Here is a 17211-nt window from a genome sequence, read left to right on the forward strand (position 1 = left end):
ACCTTCAGCAGGCAGTTTGTAGAATGGGATTGTGGCCATTTTTATAGTTTTAGTTTTTATTTCTCTTTTTGGTCCTTGATCTTTCGAATGAACTGCAGGAAGAGGAGTTTTAGAAGTTTGATTGTCTTACACATTAAAAAATCTATTTTATAATGTGAATGGTAACTCTTATTTTTTATTCTGTAATTTCAGTTATACTACAAATTGGATTTCATATGTATATATACACATATATGTGTATATATATATATCCAAATGGAATTTGGATATCATCCTAAGTATTCAATATTTAAAGGTAAAACTACTTTGTACCTGGAATTGGTTTAAATTTTTATATTCAATTAGTAGTAGGCAAAACCTAATTTGAATAAAACATATTTGAACACATACCCTCCCCCCCCAAAGAAGGTTATTGATTTCTTGAAGTTATTTCTAATTCTATTTATATCCTGTGATTTATTGAAAATATGGAGCCCTGGTTATACTATCCTTATGAATTTTCTCCCTAAGGAATAGCTAATATTTATAAATGTGCTATTGTCTTTCAGCCCTCACCAATGTCTAATATTACTAAAACCAGTCAAGCAGCCTGAAGATATCAGAAACCATTTTCTTTTCTTTTTTTTTTTTTTAAAGACAGGGAGATAAAAATTTCACCCAAATGAAGGAAAAGATTCTTTAGTGCATCAATTCTCTGTTTCTCACAGCCCTCCTTCCTTTCCTTATATTGAGAATTCCCACTTGTGTGATATTTGGGATTCTTCTTCATGAATTCCCAAATCGTGCATATGGAAATGTTTAAAACCTTACACCAAAAATGAGAAACTCCAACTTCCAGGAAGATTTTTAATTACTTGGACATTTTTTATATATGAAAACTTCCTAATCATTTTTTTAAAAGTTTTTTTTTATGAAAGTAAGGGCGTTCATGATGATGAATAAAGAATAATAGACAATATGAGAGGCAAATGCTGGGCTGAGTGGATGAATGAGGTACAGTCTACACATCCGCCTGAGTTTCTGTTTCAACTCTGAGTCTCAGTAATTTCTCACATTACTATGTGGCATAGACCTTTAGGGTTCTGATTATAGCTGCAAATGTTGTTACCAAATGTGCAGTTTTCCAGTATTGGTTCGCTGGCCAGCAATGTTTAAGGAATCATGTTTTTGTTGAGTTCTTTTATCGCTCAAGGATAAGCAAGATAATTCATATTTTATCAGCCCAAGTCTTCAATTACAAAGCTTGTGATGAAGTTCCCTACTGCCAAATTTTAACACTAGCTTCAGTGTTCACACTGCAAATTTATACTTGGTTTTCCAATTAAAATGGGCTTTTGTGAGTCCCCTGCTGATAGCCATTGGCTTGATAAAAAGTTACTTCATTTTCAGCAAGGGTGTTTAGGGAGCCCAGTGCAAGGCTGGCTCTTCTGCTGTTGCCTTGAGCCCAGCTGTGCTGAAATATTAAACTTTAGTAAATTAGGTGAAATTGCAGCTTCCTAGCTGATACACTAATGCCCTTTTCTTTTTCTGCAAACAGTCTTCTGTGTGAGTTGTCTGCACAATTCTCTGCCTCTAAGAGAAATAAAATTCAAACTATCTTCCAAATCCAGCCAACTTTTTCATTTTCAAGATAATTGTGCCATATCCTACTTATCTAAAAGAATGCTCAAACTTTCAAACATGTAGAATTGGATTACTATATTATTTTAGCACTCGATATAGCATTAATTTATGAAACTGTACTCAGATAAGCAGCTGGATCCCTAAAAATGTCAGTCTTATGTAAAAGCAACTTTTTTCTTTATCGATTAGTACACATTTTAGCAATAATGAATTATGGAAGGAAATCTTATTTCCATCACATTTATTTTCACTTTTTTGCTCCTTTCTCTTTATGAATAGTATTAGTTTTGAGGTGTTTTATTCATTGACTAAACATTTATTGATCAACTACTATGTGCACGGTTATGGTTTGTTTTCAATTAATTATTTTTAATTAGAGCAAATGCAGAATTAGCAAAAAGGAGCTAGGCAGTCTTTTTATTTTTTTTTTCCTGTTCTTGATATGTGTTGTTCTTTCAGTGACGAAATTTCTGGCAACAGCTTTACTGATCAGTCTGGCCTACTTGCTCCCCCAAAGGCACTCACATTGGTCTTCCAGGTTGAAACCATATGCCTTTAGGAGATTTCAGTTGAAACATAAATATCGTTGTAACCTGGGAAAGTTAACTCATGAAAATCTTTATCAAGGTACTCACAAGATGGTAGAATCCAGAGGTTGTTTTTGGAAAAATCTCAAATCTACATGAAAGTAGGTTGAATACTCTAAAGAACCTCCATAGAAACATTACCAGGTTTATGGTTTATTGCTGTTCCTTAGGGATTCAAGGTCAGGGACAAAATCTGGGGAGGTCGCACAACTGCTTGGGCAGTTGGTGGGCCACACATGTGGACAGGACGGCTTAGGGCTGAGAGAGGAGAGACTCAGTCCCAAATAATTGGGGAGCCAGACTATATCATACTGTCATCGGATCACTGTCCTGAAATAGATGAAATAATAATTTATGAGATTCTAACCCAGAGGCTCTAGCCCGATACCATATAGACAGGATCTACCAACTTTTTTTTGAAAAGGGGCAGATAGTAAATATTTTGGGCTTCGTGGGCCATATGATCTTTGTGACCCATGTCACAAAGCAGCCATAGATAATACAGCCACACACAACCATTGGCAATAAAAAGAATGGGTTTGGTGGTGTTCCTGTAAAACTACAGAAACGGGCAGGGGCCGAATTTGGCCCATGGGCAGTAGTTTGCGGACCCCTAAAATTGCCTGGCCCTGGAAATCGATTTTCTCTGTGCCTTTGAATCTGCGTTTAAGCCAGTGGAAGTGACTCCTTTTAACCGGTACCGGAATCTACCCAACAACGGCCAAGTTCCCCGTACTCTTCACTCGTGGGACGACCCAGCAGAGCGACTAAGACAGTTTTCAAAAGTTTTTGAAATGGGCCCTTCCCTCCTCTTGCCTCCTCTGGAGGCTTCCCTGTTGTGGCGAGCCTGGGCGGGCTGCGTGGGCTTCGCGGAAGAGCACGCGGGCACTCGAGAGTAGGTGAGGGCGCAGAAAAGTTGGAGCCCAATCAGCACGGAGTCGAGCTCCTGCGCCCCAACCTTCAGGTGACCCCGCGCGGCGGCGGCGGCGGCGGCGGCGGCGGCGGCAAACAGAGCCCGCAGCAGCTCGGAGCGCCTCCGGGAGGACAGGAGGCGAGCTCGACAAATCGTCACTGCCATCCGAGCGCCCAACTCGGCGGCGCAGGGCTGGGTGGGGGAAGCTGGAGAGCCGGGACGCCGCGTCTTCCTCGGCCCCCAGAGACGGCGCAGGCCGGGCCGCGCCGCGCGCTGTCGTCGCCCCTCCCGCTGCCTGCCGGGGAACACTGGAGGTGTGCGTGGCTGCGGCGGCCGCGGCCGCGGCAGGAGCCGCGAGTCGGGGCCGCCCGGGCTGCGCGTCGCCGGGGCAGCAGCGGCGGCGGCGGCTGCGCCTGTGGCTCAGGATGCGGCCGGGGGGCGCGCTGCTCGCCCTGCTCGCGAGCCTGCTGCTGCTGCTGCGCCTGTTCTGGGGCTCGACCGAGGCACCCCCTCGCCCCAGGTAACCTGCCGGCTGAGCTCGGGGTGACTGCGGGTTCCGTGCACCCCCACTGTGCGCCCCGCCGTGCGCCCCAGGGGCCCCAGCCGCCAATTTGCTCGATTCGGGCACACAGACTTTTGGCCGCTGCAAGAACGCTGGGACAAGCAGCGGAGGAAGCTTGAGGGTGGGGTGGGATGGGGACGTCCAGCAGACCCCACTGGATGAGTGGGAGGTGACAGAGGGGCCACACTTGGACTGTTTGTGGGCACCATCTGGGGCGGAGAAGGACCCGCCGGGGTCGAGGGGCGCGGCGTGCGTCGCCGTGGGTGAGGGAGCTGCTGAGCGGTCCCCGCCGTCGGGTTCCGCCTCAGCGTCCCGGGCTTTCCCCGGTGCTTCCCCTTCCTTCCCGCCCTCAGCTCCATCAGGCGCCGGGGTTTGGGAGCCGGGCACGCGGGCCAGTCCCCGCCAGGCAGCGAGCACGGCGCCCAGCTTGCCAGCCAACTCCTCCCGTGAGTAGTGACAACTTAGTTTTCTTCTTGGCTGTGCAGGCTCTTGATGGAGGAAAACAGAGAGGCCACGCATGGCACCCACGCTGCGCTGAGGATGCTCAGGAGCCCCGCGACCCTGCCGCCGCGCGCCATGAACAGGTACCCACGGCTCCAGGCGGGGATGGGCGCGGCTGCACCTGCAGGACTCTGCTCCGAGTTGTCTGGCTGAGGGAAGGTTGAGTGGATTGTGTGTGCGTGTGCGTGAGTGCGCGCGCGTGCGTGTGTGTGTGTGTGTGTGTGTGTGTGTGAGAGTGAGACAGGGAGAGGGGATGTGTGTGTGTGTACACGGGAGCGTGTAACTCCTCACTCCCTCCATCCCCATCGTAAAGCCTGTTCCTCCGTGTGGAGGTTCTTAGAACCAAGGGGCATCCGAAACATCTGCAATGAAAAAAAAAAAAAAAAAAAATGGGTGCCGAGTTCCCCTCTCGATCACGGTATGTTGAAACCTCCCGGGAGAAGCAGCTCAGCCTGTCTTTATTGAGGGATTTGGCTGGTTTTCCTTCCACCTTTAAGCTTTCAAGAGCTCCGGTGTAAGACTCACCTTCGGGAGAATGCAATTCTGTGCACGATGCTGAGAAGGTTTTTATCTTTAGTGAATGGAGACTTAAAATTGTTCTTTTTCACACACATGAGTAGTTATCCATGTGCAATAATTATTTGGTTTTTATCTTGTGTTCTGATTATAAAAGTAATATATGCTTGGTGCAGAAAGTTAGATAATATGAGAAATGTTTAAAAGTAATATTCACTCAGAGTTCTACCACCTAGAGATAATATTAAGGTTTTGGTCTATATTTTTAGTTTTTCATACATATATATTTTTAAAATATACTTAAGATTATACCTTGTAGGTTGTGTTCTGTCTTTTTTCTAAAAGAAAATAGATTTACACATATTAAATTTTATTCTCCAAAATATTGCTTTTGATTGTTGCTAAATTTGTCATATGGATGTACCACTATGCATTTAACTGTTTCCAGTGTTAGACATGTAGACCGTTTCCTGTTTTGCTTTTTTGTTTTGGTTGGTTTCCTAGTGATAATTCTATTGAGTACATTCTTGTATGTAAATCTTCATTTTAAATTCTTCAGGATGGACTGACAGAAGTCAAGGAGTAAATACATTTTAGAATCTAAGTACATTTGATCAATTGCTTCCTAAGAGAATTGGGTAAAATTACATTTCACCAGCAGAAAGTACTGCTTCATACCTCAGCATTGCTATTAGTATTGGAATTTTGTATATTGCACTATAGTTTCCTTTTCTTTCCTCCATCTTTTGTGAATTCCCTTTCCTCTATGTGTTCTTCTGTATATTCTAGGCTCTTGGGCCATCTTAATCTTCTGATTACGTGACTGAAGGCTCCTGTGTGGCTACTGCGTGGCCAGAAGAAGGGTCGGGGAGCCTGGAAGAAATCTTAAAGTGCAGGAACAGCACTGCCTCTCAAAACCCTCCTTCTGGAGGCACTAAAAACTCCTGGCACAGCAAAGCTTTTGAAAATAATATTGGCCTATACCTTTATTTTATGCATGATTGTATAGTCTAGCTTTCCAATGAACTGGGAACTTTCCATCTTTTTCCAAGTCCTGGTACTGTTTGTTACACTTTCTGGGGTTCCCCCTTGGGGAAAGTTTTGAAGAATGTGCTAATTAAATTATCTGGTCCTAGGTCTTTTCTGAGGTAATTCTTTGATGAATTTTCCAGCTTCTTTTGGCATAATTCTTTTATACTTGGCATACTTCTTGAGCTAATATAGGTGATTCATATTTTTTTCTGAATGTGGTACATTTTATTAAGATTGTTTTATTTATATCATTCTGTTGTGTGCTTTAAAACCTCTTTCGATCTATTTTATATCTCCTTTATCATTTATGATTTGGATAATTTATGTAGCAAGGGTACAAATTATAATATATATGACTTGGTTGTGTAAAGAAATTATAATTTCCTTTTTTTGTCCTTTCCCTTTGCCTTCTGGGATAGCTCCTCAAGTTTGTCCTCTCCATTACTCAACTATTTTTCTGTAGTTTCTACTCTCCATTTGGCCCTATCTAAAACAATAAGTCTGTTACATTTTTATTCTTTATGTTTTTTCCCTTTTTTCAGCCTGCATCTTAGTTTGCATCTTAGAGCATCTAAGGAATTTTTAAAATCTTACCTTCCATTTCTTACTTCACATTTTCTTGAGAAGCAAATGCTTTCTAAAAATTTATTCTGTTTCTTATTGTAAATAATTTTTAAGAGTAGTATTTTTCTCTATATCTTTTCTCCCCATAAGTTATAAAATCTTTTCATAAGTTTTATGATTTGGGGGGCTTATTTTTAATTTAGATATTTCCAAATGAGGAGGCCTCTCTTCGTCCTTGTGCTCATCAGACAGGACAACTTTAGAATTCCTCATGTTCCCCACTAGGCAGCAGTTTCCTTTCTTAAAGGATATAGCACATGAGAGCCTTAACTATATAGCCTTTAAACAAATATTGTTGTTTTTTTTTTTAATTTTAATTTTAAAAGCACTGTGGTAAAATACACATAACATAAAACGTACCAATTGGAGTTCTTAAAATAAACTGTGCTAAATATGGGTAATAAAATATTTACTCATTTAAGTTATTAAATCCTGGACCTCACAGCTATCTCCTGCTCCCATGTTTTGACCTCATGACCATCAGAAAATGCGTATATCCCTGGGTGATCCGAAACCACCTGGATTTCTGCTGCTGCTAGGAATGGTACATGACCAATGCCACCTGAACCCCAGAGGGCTGTGGTCCTGGGACTGTCCCTGTCTCTGCCGCCTACTTTGTGTCCTGAGGTGTGATGACTGACTTCCTTTCTCGTTCTCTTCTGTTGCTTTATAATCTCTTATAATAGGAGTCCACTCTCTAGAGGACATAGAAAGAAAGCAGTCTAGACAGTCCCCATGACCTCAGGAAACAGGTCCTTCTTGTGTGGGAGTAGCTACCTGATTTTCTGGTTGGGGCAGGCCCTCTTTTCACCTGAGGGTAAAGAAGGTAGACATGGAGAGGAAGATCAAACGCCTCTATTTTTTTTTTTTTTCTCCCTTGACCTGCTCTGTTTCAGAGGTGAAATTTTACATCGGCTGCTGGTAATTTCTCCATGTGGTTTTTCATATGCTCTCTTGTTAATAGGATTTCTTCCCCAAATCTGGAAAATTTCTGACGTGGCCGTGTGTGGTTGTCATTTCATGTAGTCTTGTGTACTTTCCTAAGAATGTAAATAGTCTGGAAGAGGGAGGATCAGGCACTGTTTCCTCTGTACTGTCTTATACCAAAAGTTGTAATAATATTTTATTTGACACTTTTCTGTTGTCTGTGTTCACACTGGGATCATAACTATGAGCTTCAGAAAATTCAGAATGAGCGCGAATTGGAAATGAAAAAAGGGCCACATAGCTCAACAAAACTCTGAAATAGCTGATTTTCACCCTCTGATTTTTACCCTTTCTTTTCCATTCCACCCTCAAAATTGATGAAGGCTATTGAATTTTACTTTCAAAAACAATAAAATTCACTTTCGTGTCTTTACATCTTTGCTTTTACAAGTAATGATACTCTACGTGTCCTGATTTTAAAAATTTAGTACATTTTAAAGTTGCCTTGCAACTTGTTTCTGAAATAATTTGAAATGAGGCTTTAAATCTTGCGCTCTGCCTCTTCTCATACTTTTGGATCTTGGGCCTTAATTACAGCCCTTCTCTTTTAAGGTTGAGAGGGAATTTGCCTCTGTTTCTTCTCTGATGTCCCTCACCTGTCTCCCCGTGTTCCCTGTTTGGAAATGAGCTTTCCAAATTGGCATTTCCCTAGCCGTTTGTTCTCTGGTGTCTGTAGCACATCTTCACCTGCTCTGCTCTGGCGAAAGCTGCCGGACACAATTGTCCCAGGAGCTGACCGGAGAGAGGGCTTCAGAACGTAGGCCTCAGTCACTGCTGGGCTCTGGGCACATTGCCACGTGGACAGGAGAGCCAGGATGAGCTTGAAGCACAGGAAGAAATATTCTGCTCTTTCCTTTGCTTCATGGCATAGGCTGCTGAGGGGACCAGGAGTTCATGAAGAAGTGGTGTCTGATTGTCCCAACTCTCGCTTCGGAGGTTATTGGAGGTGGAATTTTATTTTCTGTTTCGCTCCTCTAAAGCTACAGCTTCCCTGACAGAGCCTCCCTCCACAAGAGGCCGGGTGTTTCTTTTTATGACCTGAGAGGTGACATTTGGCAGACAATGCTGTTCACACGTGAATGTCAAAGTGAAGATGGGTCCATCGAAACATAAATCAAGGTTGCCTTAGCGTCTTCTGGCCTTCTGTGTTCATTCGCTGTGCCCTTAGTAGACACATTGATTGAGCCAACAGGCATTTGGATGAATTCGAAACAACAAAGAAAAGCCTGACTGCCTGGTGGGAGGACTGATTTTTTTTCCCCCCAGGAGTTATAGAGAAGCGCAAACATTTTGAGAGATTAGGTGCTAACAGGAAATGATGAGAAAAGAGACTTGGGCACAGTGGAAGGGATATGAAGAGAAGAAAAGAGAATAAATATATCTTTTCATCTGCCGAGCGCAGTGATTCTTTTTAGAGCCACTAGTATTAGCTGCTCTGTGGTTTAAAGGTTCAAAGGGTCTAGAACCTGTCATTTGGTGACAGAAAAAGAAGCTCTTTAAAGAGCCACTGGTGCCAAGAGTAAACTTGAGAAAGGTTCTTGTGTCTTGATGTCTTATTTTATAGCTTCTTTTCCCATTAAGGAGATGGCTATTGCTATCATATCTTTATCTGTATACATTTAAGAAGTTAGGTTATCCAGGGCAGTTAAACCTATCTTGTCTATACTTTCATGTTTTGAAACTTTATCTTGTTCCATGAAGTACTAAGAATTCTTGGTACATGCCGTAGACAATCAGTCAGTAATTCTTGAGAACATTCATTTTCATGGGCATAATTATTTCTAAAGGTAATTCTATAGGGCATAACCTGTGCTTTCAAAATTATTGTAAAATACTTTCCATTATCTTGTTAGTTATTGTAAAAACACTAGAATTCTCTAACATATAATTTTTAAGGTGTGGTATTCTAAAACACTGAAGTTGTAGGTTATAAAGACTATTCATTTTGCAAATGATTAAAATCTCTCACTGATGGCCAGAATCTCAGATGGGATACAAGTGGCCCACAGGCTGCCTTGGAGGATATATTCACTATTCCATATATCCTTTTTGAGATTCTGTCACAATATTTTCTTTCTCTATGGGTTTAAATGTGTGATCCCCAAGCTTTGTGTTGGGAATGTTTCCTTTAATGCCATAGTATATATTTTATAATATATTTGATACTTTGCTATTTCAGGGGAACACAGATATCCTATGTGTTTATATTTGTCAACATAGCTTTACTATTTGCACATTAACTTTGTGGGCAAGTTTTTATGTTTTTGATTTGGGAATTCATCCAACACTCCCCATTTATTTTGGGGATACCAAAAGCATTCATGTTTTCTGTCTGAGGAATATTATTCATGCAATCGATTATAGTTCGGTGAGGCCTGTGCCTTCTCTGTATTTCCACTGTAATCTGGAACCTCACCAGGTTGGGATTTGAGTCCTGTTACCTATCTCGACAATCGTACTAGGTTTTGGGGGATACGATTTATCATGTCACATTGCAAGATAGACACACAGTGACTTGTAGATTGTAAAATACCACTGAGAACAAAACTTGATGTTATAGCTTATGTGAGTATATAAAATTTTGTAATTGGAGGGTGACTTAAACCTGGAGGGTTGAAAATTCTTATCTATAATCATTTCTTAAAACAAGAATATACATTAATAAATAATGTGAATAAACAGACTTAAAGTCTTGTGATATTTGTACTTAGGAGAATTTTTAAACAAAAAAACTTAGAGATTAGTGACCACATATCTCTGTGGTCCATCTTAGAACCCCAGAGCATTGGAAACTTTATAGAAATAACTTTAGATAAATACCAAGAAAGCATATGCATGTCCAAAGCAAAAATTCAGTCTTCCTTGAACTTCTGCTGGGCTTTTGCTGGAAGATACATTTTAACCAAGGAGGCATATTCTAAGCTAAGAGGTCTTTCTCCAAATAAAAAATGTGATTATATGGCATATTAACTACTCACATATTCAAACCTCAGGCTGGTTTCATAGAAGAAGCTCTAACAATCTGAAAAAAAAATCTTGATATTACAAAATTTTGAATTTTTCCTTCATTTTCCTTAAGAGTGGTAATAGTAAGACATGTATTACATTTAAAGGATTGGTTTATCTCATCTGTACTATGAAAACAATAAAAATCAGGTAAGAGCTGCTGTTTAGAGATAGTTTCAAAGGTAGAACTTTCAGATAAGTTTTTTTTTTTAAATAAATGTAATTTTATTTCCTGTGACAAATTATTTAAAATAAAACTTATTTAAATAAGTTAACAGATTCAGAGGGGAGACTTCTAAATTGTGGAGTGAGGTTAGTTTCTACATGCAAATGGATCTATATATGCAAAAAGATAACGTTAGACCCTTATCTCACTCCATGGGCAAGAAATTATCTCAACATGGATCATAGACTAAGACCTAAAACCATAAACCTCCTAGAAGAAAAGATAGAAATTTTTTATGACCTTGGACCAGATAAGACTATAACACTAAAAGTATAATTAATATAAGAAAAAAATTCATAAATTATATTTTATCAAAATTAAAAACTTTTGTGCTTCTACATACACCACTAAGAATTTAAAAAGATAAACCACAGATGGGAAGAAAATATTTGAAAATCGTATAACAATAAAAGAACTGTATACAGAATACATAAAGAACTCTTACAACTCAATAACAAGAAGACAAACAATCCAATTTAAAAGTGGACAGAATTGTCGAATGGACATTTTACCAGAGAAAATATACAGATGATATAGGTGACTAATAAGCATATGAAAAAAACGTTTAACATCCCCGATCATTAGGATAAAAAACCCATTGAGATAGCCACTTCATACCTTCTATGATGGAATTTCTGGTGACTCCACGATGTCATAGGGCAGCTCCCTCCCGAGGTTACGTTCTACTACTGCAGCTTGTGACAGGTTTTTGGTATAACCAAAAAAAGGTTTATTATTCACACAGGTAGGAAAGGCCAGTGGTGGGGGAGGGGAGGATGGCTCTCCAGAGAAAGTTCCAGAACAAAGAGAGAGAGAGAGAGAGAGAGAGAGAGAGAGAGAGAGAGAGAGAGACTGAGAGACAGAGAGACAGAGAGAGAGAGTAGTGAGCACAAGAGTTTTGTAGACTCCTTATGAATCCACGGGTAGCCCTGAGATCTTGAAGCAAAGTTTTACATTTGAGAAATTATTCTTAAAAGTAACTAAAAATCAGTATTGCTTTGGCTCCAAGGATTGTAATTTCTTATTTCTCATTATGGCGAGGACCGCGGGCATTGCTATCCCGAACCCTGTAGGAATCCCCCGTTCAAGTCCCTGTAATGGAGTGGAGCTGGCATCCTTTTTAAAAATGTTGACACTGAAACGGAAGCAGTATGTGACCTGTGTACGATTTCAAGCTTGTGCTGCCAACAAATTTTTCCTATGCTTATGATAATGGAGAAAATAAAGTGGAATAAAGCGTTGCTAAGAGTCACTTAAAATAGAATCAGGAAGCCGTCGAGGAAGTGAGGCCTGTGCCTCAGTTCTCAGGGCTAACTCTTAAGTCGCTAACCTGTTAGAAAATGCAGCTCAAGGCGGAGGCATAAAGATCCTGGGACAACAATGGCTGCATGGACGTATGTGGACTTTACTTTCTCCTGTTTGCATGTTGGAAGTAACCAATCCCTGTTTACCTAGCCAGACTCCTTCATCTGCATGGAGGACCAAATTAGGAACCACACCTGTGCATGGCACCTCTGTAAAACCTTGCCTTTCTTTCTTCTCTTTGGAGCACGATTTAGGTTGCTACCTGAATCTGTGCCTCCTGGATTGCAACCCTTTTTTTTTGCTCAAATACATGCCTTCTTTTTTTTGTTTTTCGGTCCTAAATTTCATTTTTAAACTTTATTAAATTTATTGGGGTGACACTGGTTAATAATACAAGTTTCAAGTGTACAATTCTACTTTTAAAAAAATGTTGACTCTAAGAACTAATTTAATATCTTCCTTTCCTTGTTGAAATATCCTCGCAGCTATACAGAGTGTCGAGTCTGTGTTATATAACTGAAAATACCTGAACACGTGTCAGATTGTGATGAGACCAACAGTTGTATTTTAAAAGAAGCCACCATATCTTCTTCCTACAGAGAGGGACCTCCAATTAGGCAACCTTTAAAACCATCATTTTGGGGATAGCAGGCTTTGGCAGACAGCTTTCTTATGGCATATAGAATAGACTGGGGGGTTAGGGCCCTCAGTTTCAATGGGTCCCATTGTATTATATGACTCAATGTGGGCTCCAGGTTTGAGAAGGAGTGGCGGAATGGGGAGTTGTTATTTAGTAGGAAGGGGAATTCTGCTTGGGTTTTGTAGATCTGTCGGTGAATAGTCTAGAAAGAGGAGAAGAGGTACCCTAGTTACACTGTGGTAGAATGTCATAAGACCCAAAAGTCAAGAGTTCAAGGTGCCTAAGGCAGAGGGCAAGGGAGAGATCCATTTGAGAAACCATTGTCCATTTTGTAATTTCAAGAGAGTGTCTTTCGGCAGGCCATTTTGTCTGTGTGTTAAGATTCTTTATTAAGACTGCTGCCTGTGGACAGTATGAAAAATGGAATTCCAGATGATGCCTTGTTGTAAGACCCATGCCTCCACTGAATGAGCCGTGTGTGTAAAGATTGGAGTGGGGGTCCAAAAAGAACGAACACGGTTTCGCTGAGACTGCCTCGGTGATGTAAGCAGTCACAAACTGGGAAGGAGAAACCATGTGAATATTAATCATTGTGAAAGCATAATGATTTCTGCCTGCAGATCGGGGCAACAGCCCAATAAAACCAATCTGCTAGTTAGAGAAGGGGCATTTGACCCTTGGTATGACCCTTCTGGGCCACGATGTTGGGCCAGAACAGAGCACAAAAATCCCCTTGGGAGGCGAGGGTTTGGGCTAGAGCCTATGGCATTGGGATGCCCTGGTGTCCCGCCCCATGTTTAAAGTTCCAAAGACCATAATGACCAGGCCCTTGGAACCAAGGGAATGAGGGCACTATATGAGTTTACTTAAAAATTTGTGAGCAAGTTGGTCAGTTATGGCTTTAAAATGAGCTTCCTCCATGGGACTTATAATAGAAGCTGAAACATGAGAGACTTTAATGATATATAATATATGAAGTCTGAGCAGCAATGTATTCCCCAATGTGGAAGGCCCTATAGGGAACGATCCTGAATGTGAAATCTATTTTGTACCCGTGGATCAGACCAAACAGTGGGGCCATGAGCTACCAACCTGGAGTCTGTAAAAATATGGACAACGAACATATCTTTATTGTGGGAATCCTCCAGTGCCAAAGTGACTGGCCCTTTGATCCCATCCTTTATCAAGGATGCCCTGGGAATTAGATGGAAAGAAGTGGCTTTCTACCGGGTTCTATCACATGTGGTGCTGAAGCCGTTGTCAGTAAAATCAATGGATTCCTTTTCCTCCGTGCAAATGGCCAACAGGGCCAGTCCAGGGGTGATCTTTCTTGGAAGTATGGACATGGGCAAGGAGACTCCAAAAAGCATGAGAATGAGTGGATAAGGTTTCCACGGTAAAGGAATCACCAGATAGGACTAGTGGCACCATTACCCAGATGGCTTTTTGAGTAGTCTCAAGGGCCTCCATTCATATGTGGTGGTTTTCTTGTGATTGCCCAAATAGATTTTAATGAAATGTGTAGATGGGGCATATGTTGCTTCTAGAAGCCAAATAGGCAAGTAGATGTTGGGCTTGTTTGAGAATACTAGGAGGAAGGTTATTGACTGGAGATGGTATAGATCAGCTTTCTGGGGCCCAAATGATGCTTCCAAATCAAACTGAGGTAGTAGATCTTTTGGGTGTTCAGTGACCCAATTGGAGTTAGTCAGAGTCCGGACCACATTACAGTTCGCCTGTCATATGCAGTAGTTTCATGAGTTTCTCCCCTCAGTAGAATATTGTCAGTATAATATTCTGCCATAGATGGATGCTTGAGAACAGAGCAAGGCCAGAAGGTTGTGTCTGCATAAGTCGTGAGGCTATAGCTATACACTACAGGTAATTTAGTCAAGGTATACTGCAGTACCTGAGAGGTGAGTGCAGATCGTGGCTGTGATGCTGGATAAATGGGGCAGAATAAAACATAATAGCTAGATCAATAACTCTGAGGATCTACCTCAGGGTTATTTATCATTCCCATGATGATACAGATGGTCCCCAATCTTATGATGGTTGGACTTACAATCTTTCAACTCTGCAGTGGTGTGAAAGCAATATACATTCAGTAGAAACTGGCTATATAGGCTAAGCTATGATGTTTGGTAGGTTAGGTGTATTAAATGTATTTTTGAGTTATAATATTTATAACTTAGTATGGGTTTATTGGGACATAACTCCATTATAAATTGAACAGCATCTGTATTTATGAGCCTCCTTATCTAAGGAGTCTCAATCTCAGTTGTTGGGGTTTGAGTTACCTCCTTTAGCCATTTGCTGAAATGCTGGAACACTAAGGAGGACCCATACTCTTTGTTGATGACCTTTAAACTGGCTCAAGAGTACGTTAGTTTCCTTGGGATTTTGGGATCCTTAGGTGGGGAGGGGGTAAAGCATGTTGGGATGGTTAACATTTGAGTTTTAGCTCTTGGGCACCAAGGGTGAGCCCCTCTGTACTGTGAAGATCTGGATTTTTATAGCAGAATCAAGGGCAGTCATGGCTGCAAGGATATTTGTTCCTCTTGGCATTCTAATTAACCCTTTCCCCTGGTGCGGGGGGGCGGGGGGTGAGCCTCAGTAGGCCACAGAGTGATAGTTCTGCTTTGCAGTTCCTGTGGGGCCCTGCTGACACACTGGATTGGTGCTGCTGGAGTTTTTTGTTTTGTTTGTTTGTTTGTTTTGTTTTTGTTTTTTGTTTTTGTTTTTTGTTTTTGATTACTACTCATGTACTGAAAGCAGTTAAGTGGTTCCATGACACCAGATAAACCAGTTCTGAGATTTTCCCCAAGATAAAGTTGAACAGCTCCAGCTTCTTCGGCGTTTATCAAAATACAAAAGAAATGTTGTGTGAGACAGAAATAAAAAGCAGATCAGGAGTTGCATAAGGCTGTGGTTGGGAGTACGGTAGAAATTGAGTACAAGGGACCTTTTCACTGTGATGGAAATCTAACACTGGATTGTGGCTATGGTTGTGCAAATCTACGAAATTACGAAATATCCTTGAATTGGGCTCGTAAACTATTTATGTGTAGGAAGTCTTGTGAGAAGATACGTGTTGGCTGGCGTTCCTGGTTTGGCTCTGCGTGCAAGCCTTATGCAGTGTATGTGCACGTATGTGGGTGGGTTTCAAATACAGGAAGCTGATGAGTACGGAGTCATGCGTTGTTGGGATACACAGAGGATCGAAGTAGTTTTGAAGAGCATCAAACATTTAAAACATCTGCCTAGGTAATCTACATAGCTGTCAATGATAACCTTAGGTGAGAAATAGATAACACAGGCCATGTTCCTCATTAACATTCAGATTCTTACATTTTAAAAAAATGTTTTCTAAGCAGTTCAAGTCAGGTTTGAAATGCCGTTTATTTAAGATAGAGAACAATCTCTCAGACGCGAGGACCTGCGATGTGTCGGGCGTTGTGTCAAGCTCGACGAAATCAATACGGTTTAGCAATTATTGAGCTGTCACCACGTGCCAGGTTTAGCCGCTTGATGCGTGAGACTCCGTTTAATTCTCACTGCGCAGAGCACTGTTCCGTAGGGCTACTAGTATTCCCACCTTACAGAAGGAGAAATCAAGACCTAGAGGGTTTCGCCACTTGTCCCAGGGTGCATAGCCGAAAGGGGCAGCCGACTTACTTCCCACACGGTGCTCCAGATGGAGAAACAGGGGTAAGTCACATTGCATCCCATGTTCAAAGCAGATGATCTTTCTGGACATTTAGGGGCCTGTGGAAAATGACAGCAGGGAGTGTTCGCAAATGACGGAGACTTGCAGGGACAGAGGGCCTCAGGGATGTGTGGGGGTGAGCCCAGAAGCCATGCGTCATCTTGGGAGGCAGCGGGCCAGCCCAGAGGGGATCTGTGAACTCTTTCAGACTATGAGTCCTTAGCGAAGTCAGATGTGCAGCAGCTCCCAGGATACGGAACAAACCAAGCCTGGAAGGGGCTGCAGGGGTCCACAGCCCCGCACTCCAAGGCACCAGTCCAGGCCCCAGGCCATTGTTGGAAAGAAGCTCTCAGACAGCTTGCCTCAGTGTGGGGTCCTTCCTGTCTGGCTAGATGGGAGATGAGAGCCACCCTGGGCTGCGTGGGTATGCAGAGAGTCTGTGCCAGACCCCCGGGGGCTGGTGCTGTCCTTCAGGGCTCATCTTCAGACAGGAGCCATCTCAGGTATCAAAGGAAACCACCAACCGTGTCGGAGAAGATGCACTGAGACCCCGTTATGCACTTTCCCAAGTTGAAAAGAAGTAGCCCACTCACACAGCTTACCTCGCCCCAGGCGGATTTAATTACTGTGTGTGTCCCTCCCCGCCCCCTGCCCCCCGCAGTCATAGGCACAGGCTCCCTGTTGCCACCCACAAGCCATGCTCCTGAGATGGCTCTGTGCATTGAGGAAGGTCCAGGGAACCCACACATCTACCATACTCACCATGAATTTCATTAAGAGCCTGTTTCCTAAGAAAAGAATGAATTTTGTGTCCAAACGATTCTATCCTGACTCACTCAGAAAGGTGATTTTCTTTTCTTTTGAAAATGTTCTTCCCAGCAGTACTGATTCCAGCACAGTCAAAGGTTATTAATGGCTTCATTCATCCATTCAGCGGATATTTACGCTGCAGGAAACCTGTGCTCTTATCTTAGAGCTGG

The 17211-nt window shown here is 42.0% G+C and overlaps 1 protein-coding gene across 3 annotated transcripts in view; it reads left to right on the plus strand.

Annotated features, from left to right (window-relative positions):
• ST8SIA6 (ST8 alpha-N-acetyl-neuraminide alpha-2,8-sialyltransferase 6) overlaps positions 1-17211 on the plus strand; it is a 160083-nt gene that overhangs the window by 46336 nt on the left and 96536 nt on the right. For 2 of the 3 annotated variants that reach the window (XM_036228162.1, XM_016150633.2), the window contains one exon: positions 4171-4269. In XM_036228162.1, coding sequence (XP_036084055.1) covers positions 4178-4269 — 92 coding nt within the window. In that variant the 5' untranslated portion in view covers positions 4171-4177. Of the gene's footprint in view, positions 1-3548; positions 3644-4170; positions 4270-17211 lie in introns of those variants that run through there. The other variant, XM_016150631.2, reaches the window with a different exon arrangement.

Source organism: Rousettus aegyptiacus, unplaced genomic scaffold (assembly GCF_014176215.1).
Source record: "Rousettus aegyptiacus isolate mRouAeg1 unplaced genomic scaffold, mRouAeg1.p scaffold_m13_p_10, whole genome shotgun sequence".
Lineage (NCBI taxonomy): Eukaryota > Metazoa > Chordata > Mammalia > Chiroptera > Pteropodidae > Rousettus > Rousettus aegyptiacus.